General features: G+C 42.7%; 1 protein-coding gene across 1 annotated transcript; it reads left to right on the forward strand.

Moving 5' to 3' along the window:
• Positions 1-3,798: 3,798 nt before the first annotated feature.
• Positions 3,799-8,586, forward strand: AHSA2 (AHA1, activator of heat shock 90kDa protein ATPase homolog 2 (yeast)). Its single transcript, XM_009867174.1, has 7 exons — positions 3,799-3,915; positions 4,562-4,676; positions 5,256-5,344; positions 5,888-6,010; positions 7,188-7,289; positions 7,967-8,018; positions 8,295-8,586. The coding sequence occupies exons 1-7, from the start codon at positions 3,799-3,801 to the stop codon at positions 8,468-8,470; spliced, it is 774 nt and encodes a 257-aa protein (XP_009865476.1). The 3' UTR covers positions 8,471-8,586.
• Positions 8,587-11,314: the final 2,728 nt, after the last annotated feature.

Below are 11,314 nucleotides of genomic sequence, written 5' to 3' on the forward strand. Positions count from 1 at the left end.
TGCAGCCGGTCAGACTCTCGGGGAGGTTGTAATGAATATTTAAATCGTAGCGAAGCTCTGTCCTTCCTCCGCCTTCCCACGTGTTTTGTGCCTCACACGCATGTCTCGGCGTTGTTCGGGGCGCAGGTGAGCGCAGCCCCGCTGGTCCCGCGTTGGCGCCGGGCGGTGCTGAGGTGGGTCGGTTCCCGGACAGCTGCGCCAGGTCCCGGCACACACACTCGGTGGCCATTCATGCACAGGGACACCGGGAAACGGCAGGATCCAAGAAGTGTCGAAGCGCAGGTCTGTCAAAACATTAATGTAGGTTGCATTGAGGATTGTGTGACGAGAAAGCTGTTCGGTGGGAGTCAGGAAGGTGGAGATAATTCTTGCCTGTGCCTGTGCATTTTGGTTGTGTTGCACCTGCTTGCAACCTGACTTCTGGAAATCCTCTGCTCTGCTTGTCCCATGGCAAGCTCTTTGTGTTGCAGACTGATGTGATAAAGTATCTTTAGGTAATATCGAGGGGTTTTTTTTCCCATTTGTTGGGTGCCTAAAACTTGCTGGCAGGCGATGGGCAGCGGGGCGAGATGCAGAAAGAGCTACTTGCCTGCACAGGAAGCTGTACCTGGGTGTTGTAACGCCAGATGACAGGCTCTTCCTTTCCAAAATACTGGCCTCAGCTGTTACTGTAGGAGGTGGGAGCACTGAGGGCTGTGTCTGATTTTCCCCTCTGGCTCCCTGTGCCCCAGAACAGGGCTGTAGCCTCTGGATCAGAGTTGCGGGCAGCGCTGTCAGCCACGGCAGGGGCTGTGTGCAGGCTGCACGGCTCCTTGTTGCCAGGCCCTTTGCAGAGCAGTTCTTTGTGACTGCTTTTCCTGGTTTGGCTAGCCTGAACATTACTACTACTCGTTCTGCTGCTGAGGCTTGTGCTCCTGTTTGAACAGATTTGGACTTGATGTCTGCCCCCACAGTAATAGGAGACTTAAGGACGTGCTGTTTGCCTTGATAGTTAACTGCTCTGAGTGCTACGAGTGTGTTATCAACTAAGAACATACTTAAAATTGTGATCTAAATGTTAATAGAGAAGAGGGTAAATGTTACACTCTGTCTTGCAGTTCGTATCAGTGCAGTTTGAACGTTACCAGCCTTTTGATAGGTAATTTTTAAGATAAGTTTTAAACACTGGTTAGTTAGTGGGTTTTTTGTTTGTGTGTAAAGCTTAGAAGTAGGCAGGCGCAGTATTTTGGTCAGGGATCTGTACACATTCTTTTTAAACTCTTTTTCCTCTGCTAAGTCTACGCGCTTCTGTGTTCTAACACAGACAACCCTCATGCTGCGTTAGGTACGTTGCTCAGTTCAGTGTTGCACTGAGTAATGCCTCAGAGCTTAGTTTTATTTGCTACTACACAGTGAAATGCTAAAAGAGTAGTAGGGGCTGATATTTTTTTCTTAGTTGGATAGCAGTCACGTTGCGTGTTTTTTGAGAGCTCGGAATTCGAAATAAGAGTTCAGACTGAACTACTGAAAACGCTAATTGCTATAATTGGTTCCTTCTACAAGTCTTCTGGGATAACTAGGAGTTCGAGCTATGATTAAAATGTGGATACATAAGGACAAGATGGTATTTGAAGCTGGTTTGGGAAGTCTCATGTTGGAAACACGTTGCCTCCAGCAATTTAGATTACAGAGCAGCAAGGAAGTGAGGAACTGAGGGTGTTTAATGGCACTAAAATTGAGCAAAATGGCTTTCTGTTATTTGTTTGAAGATGTGGTGAGGATTTTAATGGGTTGTTCTACGTCATGATGGGAGCTTTCTGGAAACATATATGTCCTTTTAAAAGTCAGGTATTTCATCAGAGGATAGGTCTTTCTGTGACATGCTTTCACTATTAAGTTTCCAAAAATACTGGATTGGAAGGAAACAAAAAATAATTGATTTTTAGGTCTGTTAGTGGAGTCCCATGGGATTTAAAAAAATAATCTGATTGTTTGATAAAAAGATAAGTTTTGCTTACATTGGAGTGTTGCTAAAAATGTTCCAAAGTTCTGCCTGTGTAAAGTTGAGCACCCAGCTGTGTTTGTTAATTGATTGGACTTTGCTGTCCAGCACAGGTATCAGCTCTGTTAATCCCTTGGACAAGCAGTTTTTCGAAGTGAGGGGGGAGAACCCACACACTATTTTTAGGAATTTAAATCTGTTGTCTGGCCTGTGTTATTTGGGAATCTCTATTTTAAGAGTTGTGAAAATTGTTAACAAAATTAGCTGAAGGAATAGATGCCAGGTTTGTGTTTTGCTTCTAAAAACCATCTTCCTGCATGCTTGCACTTCCTGAAAAGTAAGATTTGCTGAAAATAAGGTTTGCTTTACTATCTGCCAAGGTGATCTTGCAGGGTGTAGCCTGTACTAATCCTGGAGCTGGAAGCAAGCAGTGAAGAGCAGATTGAGACGGCTGCGTGTGATTTGTGTAGTGCCGGGAAGTGTTTGGACAGTATAATTAACTAGTTCGTACGGCTTCGTACTTGAGCTAACAGGTCCTCCTGGGAGACTTTGAGCAAAGTCTAAGAGAGGTCTCTGAGTTCAGCCTTTCCCTGCGAGGATGTGGTTGTCTACTTTACGCCTCGCTTTATTGACTTAGATCCTGCCTGGGAAGGGATCTTTGCACCATACTTTGGGTGCTAACTGCCCTTGCTAAGACGCGTCTGGGCGTTTGGGTGCTTTACTGTGATCTTGGTGGTCTTGAGGTCAGGTGAGGTTATATTCGTGCGTAGTGCCCCCCTCTCGCCTGGCGATCATACCCCTTTTGCAGTCATGCTTCACCCTGCATTGTTTATATTTTGCAGTTTTGTGGATAGACTGATAAAGCTGGTTGTGTTTTGTGTGTTTGGACAACTGAGCCAATAAAACAGTATGAGGACAACTGGATTTGGGGCAGAACTGCAGATTTCTGCTATTGCTTTCCAGGGAGATTTTAACATGATCTAAATAGTGAATTAATTCGAATAACTAAATGCTTTTGCAAGGCAAGGAGGGAGAGCCTTCAGTGTAATGAAAAACACCGAGACCCTAAATTCAATATTTTCACTGTAAAGTCTGCGGCAGAGCAGTATGATACAGGGTTCACAGCCCAGAAGTTGTTTCTCGAGCTGTGCAGGTCAGTGGCAGTGGGTGGGCCTTTGCCCAGAAGGATGCAGAAGCAGGAGCATCATTTCTGTTCCTGCAAAATCTTTCTGATGTGTACAGTGGTTACTGGCAGTTTGCAGTAAAGCTGTTAAGAGTAAGATTGAGTGTTCTAAAAAATTTGCATGTGGAGTTTCCTGTTTTTAAAAAACTTCAATTGTATGCCAGCCCATTATACATACATGTTTTATGATAACGTGCCTGTGTGCTGGGAGCTTTTCAGATACTCAGTAAGGAACAGTTGGCATTCTAGGGAGCTTCCAAATGAAGGGCAGGTGAGTGTAGGGGAAGAGGAGGTTATTTTCCCTCTGCTCCCTTAGAGATTCCCATTCTGTGTTGGCAGAAATAAGTTGTAAGTGGAGCTGACAGTGGAAGGGGAGAGCAGTGGCAGAAGGGCAGTGCAGGCTGTGCCCCGTGCGCAGGTGGACCTGTGTGCCTGTGCACATCTGGGCACACCTGCCCAGGAAAACACCCTGCTGGGAACAGTTCACTGGCAAAGTACTGTGACACGTTTGAGCCTTTTGGTTGCTGTTTCGTTGCTTTAAATTAGCTTCTAGGCAACTCGCTTCAAGTAAAGCTTTTGTACAATTAATTTCCAAGCCTAAAACTCTTTGCTGTGGGGGAAATAGTTTTTAATAATGCATTTAAGAATTCGTTATGTTAATACAGGTACAGTGAAAGAGTCTGGTGAGAAACATAAGGGATCTGTTGAAATTCCTAACCTGTCAGAAGAAAATGAGGTAGATGGTACAGAGGTAGGTGTGAAATACTGATACGGCTGTATAGGTTCAGAATTCTTAAATAAAGCATTAATCAACATATAGGCATCGTATTCTGATTAATCCTGTGATTAAGTGGGATAATTATGCTTGGGTAGTTTGTTTCATGTTTTGATTTTTTTAATACTTGGAATAATGACTTACCTCTGTTCTCAAATTTACCTGCTAGGAACGCCCACAGTTTTCTTTGCTAATTATTGTTTGCGATGATGTATTAACTACAAATTTGAGAAGAACTCTGCTTGTGGTCTTAAAAAAAACCCAACCCTCAAAACCCCAGAAAAAACTCCCCAACCCCCCTGAAAACCTCAGAATTCAAGGAAGCTCCTTGTTGGTTATATCGCAGTTGATACTGCAGCTTCCACAGATTCCTGAACCTCTGCTGTGTTGTAGGCAACTCTTTATACATGATGAACTTGAATAAGCCACTGTAGAGATGAGCTACTGCTTTTATTTAAGTCAAAACCTAAGAGTACTTATTTTTAGCAAAGGTAGGGTGAACTCAGAAGATAATGAGTTGAAATTGCAGCTGTGCTCTGAACATAGTAAACAAAGCCAGAAAACTTTTTTGTTGCCAGAATCCAAAAGGCTCTTAGATCTTGTAAATTTTTCCTGTTTCTAGATAAACATTAGCAAAAAGAAAGGGGAAGGCGACGTTCTGAAGGACCTTATGAGGACTGAAGGAACCGCAAAAGTCAGAGAGGCCCTGAGAGATTATCTGAACGCACTTAAAACAGGTAAACTAAACCAGTATGTTAGAGACGGTTTTGTGCAGTTTTTTGTTCTTGCATAGATTCGCAATATATTGACTAGTCCTTAGGTTTGTATTGTTTTTATTTTCAGTTGTTACCCGCTAAGATGAAGTGAGTGAGTCCTACTGGTCAAAACGTCTGTTGCTGTCAAACACAGCCACGTGCAGACGTTTCGGTAGCGGCCCAGGCTGTGTTGTCACACAGAGATGGCTGTAAGGCCGGTGGGCTGATGGCTGGTTAGCAAAGCCTGCCCACACCTCCCCGTGTCATTTCTCTGCTGTGCTCTTCAAAAGTTCGTGGAGATGGTGTGTTCCTCAACGGGCAGATGTTACTGATTTTGGGTCAGTTAGACTTTGAAAAGTCTCTATGTTCAGGGAAACTTCTTTTGGGCTCTGTGGCTAATAAAACCCTAGAGGTGTGGTGGGTAAGCTGGTCTGGAGCTGCGTGTCCCATTCTGTGCTCCCATGCTCCACAGTTTTGGCCAGCAATCTTTATTAGGTACCTAAACGTCAGGGTGGTTGTACAGCTCAGTTTCATTCTGAAAAGTGCTTTTCTTTATTACAGAGTTTACCTTGGGAATGATTCTGCCAACAAAAGGTACAGTTGGTCAGGAGTGGTCTGCTGAGCGAAAACTGTGTGGGAACACTGCACAGGTTGGTTTGCTTTAAGTTTTGTACGAGCTCAGCTTCACCACCGATGTAGTCCCTACAGGTTTTGCTGTGGTAACTTGCAAAAGTGAAAGCCTTTGGGGTGGAACTGCCTCCTCATTGCTGTGATCAGGGTCTGTAATGCAGAAATGAGTTGTCCCAGGTCCTGGCCATGGGGGCTGCCAGGTGCGGAGGGGTGGGGAGGAGGGGCAGGTGGCAGCATTTAGCTGCCCCTTAGTGCTTTGTTCTGCAACAGCTGTGGCTGCAGCAAAGGGAATTCACCTGCATGTGTCACTTCCCCCAGTCTGCACTTAACTTTATGGGTCTTTGGTGCAAATTACACACTTCATAGTTTTGGTGTGGTTTTTTTTTTTTTATCTTAGTTTAGTGAATCCTGATTAATAATACTGTTAAATAACTATGGAAGTATGCTGTACAATCACAACACAGTATGTTTAAGAATGCACGGTTAATCATAATCCTGCCATTCCAGAACTTGTTTCAAGTGTTTGATCATGCACTCATTGAAATATTTCTTTTGTTTTGAAGGGTTCAGTTTCACCACAGTCTTTGGATAGAGTTGGAGTAAAAATTCCAACAGTGAGAATAGTGATGAGAGAACTCTTCAACTCCCCAGCAGATGAACTTTACAGCATCTTCACAACTAAGGAAGTAAGTGATACTTTCAGTAGGCAGCATAACTTGGTGTGGATGCTGTTATATCTGAACAGTTGTGTAAGTCATAAATGCGTCACATTAATAGTGTCAACTACAGCCAATACTTAAGTACATTAGTTGGAGAGACGTGACTGAGCAGGACCTGAAGGCTTCATGAGCTGCCTTTCCCTTGTAACTAACTTCATCAAGTATTTGTAAGGCTGAGAATTGTTATTTGCTCTTAAAGTTTTGCTGAACACCTCCACCTTCTAAGCCACTGAGGCATTTCAGTGGTGGAAATGCAAAAGGAGTTCATGGGTGTTGAAGCTGTGTGCCGGTTTGGTCTCCTGCCAAGGAACAAAAGCGAGGGAGCCGACCTCGCTGACCAGTGGCTGTGTTCTGGTGATAGCATGCCAGAAGCTCTACAAGGTGGCGGTGGCATCATTCTGCTTTTCAGTGAGAGCTTATTAGGGTGGCTTGGACCTGTGTTGCCAGGTGGTACCTTAAGGAAAGCCACAGCTAAACAAAGTTGCATCTTCATGTTCTTTGCATGCAGCTTAATCACACTCTCCTTGCCCAGTTAGAAAAAACAGCCCTCAGCTTGTTTATGTAGCTTCTTGTCAATCAGGAGCCTGAAGTGCTCAGTAATGGCACAGCAGCTTACAAATTATTGTACACAGCCACAAGTTGTTATACACAGCTTTGTGTGTGTGTCTATGTCTAAATTCATATATATATATATATAGCATCTATATATGGCATCTATATCTACAGATATATTTCATTTTATAGAGCTCTGTAGATACCAATATACAGATACATATTGTGTATACAGCTATATAAAATGAAGTGTAGCTATAGGTAGGTAGTTAGAGGTTGATACAGACTGATCTCTAGGTAAATAGATACATGGCTAGATATAGATACAGATCTATAGATAGGGCTTTATCTACATAGGTAAATGGATATAGCTAAAGTTCATTTTATGTTTACATATATATTTATATAAAAATGAAATATGTATCTGTGCTGTAAAAAAAAAATAATGAAAAGCCCAATTAGTGCTTAAAGACGCTCAGATGTATTAGTTCAATCTCCTCGGCAAAGCTCCCTTGCCTCACAACGTGGTGCATTACAGTAGTGACGTGTTTGTAACTGACTTGTGCTGTATTTTTTTATTTTATTTTGCTAGTTGGTACAGAAGTTTTCTAAACGTCCTGCTGTGATTGAAGCTGAGAAGGGAGGCAAGCTTCAGATGTTTGATGGCTGCGTCAGCGGTGAATACATGGAATTGGTAAAATAAAAACCCCACCTACTTTGCACTTTCAACAGTTGAGCAGTGGGCATTGGCTTCTTCTCAGAGCTAAAAAGTCCTGTAAGTTTCTGACATTTCAGGTTCTGAGGCATCTGCAGTTCCTCCATTTTGAAGCCAGAAAAATTGCTGTCATATTGTGTGGTGTTTTCTTCCCCATCAGAAGAGCAGGCACTGACTACACCTCATGACCTGCCCTGGGGGTGAAAACTCCCAGCACCAGCCTTTTTCACTAGAGAAGTGAGACAAGCAGGTTTACAGTTTATCTCCCAAATCTGTAGCAACTCTTGTGGCAGGAGAAATGATCTTTGATCCATTCGGGGCAGCTCTTGCACTCTCCCTGACTTTTGCAGGGTAGACAACATGACTCTTGTTGGTGCCCATCTGCAAGAAAACTAGTGTTCTGTGTTCAGAACCTGATGAGCTTGACCTTTTCCCATAGAGAAAACAAAACAATGGAATGCAGCTAGTTGAGAGCTTCATGAAAATAGTTTATTTAAAAAAAAACCAAACCCAAACCCATGTTTCTACAGTTTACACGCACGTGGCTACTATTCCACAAGATAATGCTCCACTCCTTGTTTTTCAGGGGAGAATTAGCATTGGTTGAATTAACTATCTGAAACACTAACAAGGTAAACTTCTTTATCTTATTACAGGTCCCAGGAGAAAGAATTGTCCTCAAGTGGCGGTGTAGAAGCTGGCCTGATGGTGAGTCTTTTTGAGGACCTCTGACAACCAGAGGCTGCGCTCGGCAGGGAGCAGGAGCAGACGCGACAGGTGACGGCCTTGCTAGCTGGAAGCACGGTCAGTCTGCGTTCCTGGGGGAACAGCTTGTGGCCACCTGGGAAAAGAGGCCTTGCAACACACAGGCGAAAGCAGATAGGAAATTAGCAACAACAAATGTAATCCTTTTACTATGTCCTTTTATTTTTTTTCCCCTTCAGAATGTTTTTTTAATTGAAATGTCTTATTTTCTTCCTTCAGAACATTATGCAGTGGTTGACTTGAATTTCAAGGACATGGCTACTCAAACAGAACTGCAGTTGGAGTGTAAAGGAGTTCCTGTCCCTAATGAAGACAGTACCAGACAATGTTGGCAGAAGCAGTACTTTGAAGAAATACATTTTTTACTGCGGCAATCCAAAGACAACATGGAATGATAACAGCACTGTAGCTGTGTTAGGGCATTACTTTTTATACTTTGTTAACATTTGTTTTTTTAAAAAAAGTAATTTATTTGTGGGAAGAATAAAAGACCCACTTCTATGATACTGTATATAATTTAAGCATTATTTATGGATTTCTGGTGAATGAGGCAGTAAGTCTGAATATCTATATAACCAGCTTTACTTGGGGAAGCTTGCCTGCAGCTTCAGGGAGTAGTAACAGTTCAGCTGCAGTGAAGTACTGCCATCGTTGGTAGGTAAGCTGTGTGAATCCATCGGAAGAAGTGGTTGCTGTTCTTTAATATTCAGTGTATCGAGTGGCAAAATTAAATCCCTCTCGGAGCCAGGGTTCCCCTCAGAGGTGAACTGAAAGGGATTGTAAAACTGGTGATGGGTCATGTGTCTCAACATATGTGGGGGATATAATTTACAGCGTCTTTAAATACTTCTTAGGATTGCTTTAACTGCAGACTGAATCTGTTTCTAACTCTGTAGACAGTTTTAGGGACAGATCCTTAATATCTTGCAATTCTGGTTGGTACGACAGTTACCACTATTAAGTCTGCATGCACTGTACTCCCCTACTTGACCTCAGTTTTGGAAGAAACAAACAGTAATAACGCTTTCCTTTTGCAGGTCTGTAAACCTTCAAGTTAAATGATTTATAGCCCTCTGCAATGCTGTAGCTCAAATTGAAGCGAGCAACTGCTTGTAAGAGAAATTAGAAGTGAAGCTGGGATATTAAAAGTAAAAAAAATTGTTACTCTTAATTAAATCACACGGAGGTTTGCAAGAGTAACTTAATTCTCAAATGCTTTATAAAAAGTGTATGAATTAAGAAACAAACTGACCAAAAAAGGGCAGGGTGTCTTTGGAAAATGTGGTTGCCTCAATAAAATGTGATTTGACATGCAGTTTATTTTCTCCATTAAGCAATACTGCCAAACTAAATGGGTCTGTATACAAGTTAAGTCCTCTGTATTTTATTTTTACAGGATGCCAACACATGGCAACCTGACCACATAAACCTTTATCATCCAGAAGACAAAGATGAGCTGCTCTTATCTGTAGGCAAGGCTTTCCCTGAAAAGCTGGGATTCAGTTATCCCCTCTGAGCTTAGGTGCTTTGTTGCAGTAACAGGAACCAGCACCTCCCAGTGACAGGACAGACACACGGACTGGTTCCTTCACAACGCTCGCGTTTAGGTGTCTAGCTAGAGGGTAGAGAACAGTCTTTTAAGAAGTGTCACTGTTCAGCATTTTTTTCTGAATGCTAAAAATTTAGTTACCTTTTCTGATAAATATTCAAGGACAAAGAGTCTAGCATTTCAAATGTAAAAATGATTTTTAGAGTATTATATAGGTTGATGAAGGGGCAACCTTTACATAAACATGGGAAGTTCTAGTTTGAGCAATTTTGTGTGTGGACCATCTAAGAGATTTTGTGACAATTTAGTAGAGAGCAGGCTGTAACATCCAGTTATAGGTTTCTTCAAAGTGTATCCTACAGCCCTAGTACTGCTCTGGGCAGTGTGCCTCACCTGTTTTCCCTCCTGACTACAAAACCCTTCCATCTTAGGTGACAAGTGCCCACACTCCTTGTATTTTTTGCTAGTCTGAGTTTTCTTGTCTCCTTCCACTAGCAGGAGTAACTCACAGCACCAGTTGCCACTGTTAAAAAAAGAAGAGACTTACCTGTGCTGCAGCTCGTGCCTCCAGGTGTGGGACTGCCATGACCCCCAGAAAACTCTGCAGCTGCTGCTGGGAGGTCCTAGCCTGTGCCAGGAGAAGCAGCTCCAGCCCTCTGTTCCTCTAAGGACAGGGCAGTGGACGGAAGGTGACAAGTCATCTGTAGTGGTGCTCTTGTTCCCTCGTGCCTGCACAGCTGTAAGTTTGATAAGAAAGCCTCTACTCACTATTAAGGTAAAAAGGGTAGCACCTACCTTTTCATCCTTGTTTTAGGCCAGCCTAGCATAAGAAATGGGCAGACAGCTTTCCTGCCCACAAAGAGCTCCTGACTGACTGTCGTTACCGATAAAAAAAGGCCTTTTTTTCCTTTTGGTTCACCACATTCCTGCACTCTTCCATCCTCACTGTGTACATGCAGGAACTTGGCCGACATTAGTATTGCCGTGCTGACCTCAAAGTTCTTCCGTAGTTACTCTGGAATTGAGAAAAATCAAGAGAAGTTCATTTCACCTGTAGCAGGGAACCTTTCGGAGGATTTCTAGCCCTGTTGGCCAGCCATAACAAAACAACTGATTCTTGAGGTCTACAATGTCTCATAGATACACCAAGAGTTTAATAAAACCAAAGAATGTTAAACTACTTGTCCTCAGCCCTTGAGCTGGATGGAGCAGAGTCACGAATCACACGTCATTTAGTAACAGCATGATAATGGCAGGATAGTATCATACGTAATGGAATTATGGTATAAATCTAAAAACCCCCTGAATACCAGGGAAAAAATCCCCTGTAAAAACTGCACAAATACTCAGAAGGGGAAATTGGAAGGTAAGGTAAGGGAAGAGCAGTAAGATAACTATACTGCTAGTGATCTTGACACACTTCTTGAGCAACAGAAAACCTACTATTAAATTCAGTCAGTTTAGAACTACAGGATGATAATTTAATTAGAACTAAGAACATGGGGTTTCATACTTCGTCAGATTTGATCTGGCCTTCTGAAGAGGTTGCAAAGTTAACTGCCGGCCTAACATAACTTACACGTGCAATGCGGGGCTTAGTGTCTGCAGGGGTTCTAAATGGCCTGTTACGTATTTGGGAGAAAACAATAGGCAATAAAATACAAAATGACCACTAACAGCATCTGCCAAT

The sequence above is a fragment of the Apaloderma vittatum genome, unplaced genomic scaffold (genome assembly GCF_000703405.1).
Source record: "Apaloderma vittatum isolate BGI_N311 unplaced genomic scaffold, ASM70340v1 scaffold19963, whole genome shotgun sequence".
In the NCBI taxonomy this organism is placed as follows: domain Eukaryota; kingdom Metazoa; phylum Chordata; class Aves; order Trogoniformes; family Trogonidae; genus Apaloderma; species Apaloderma vittatum.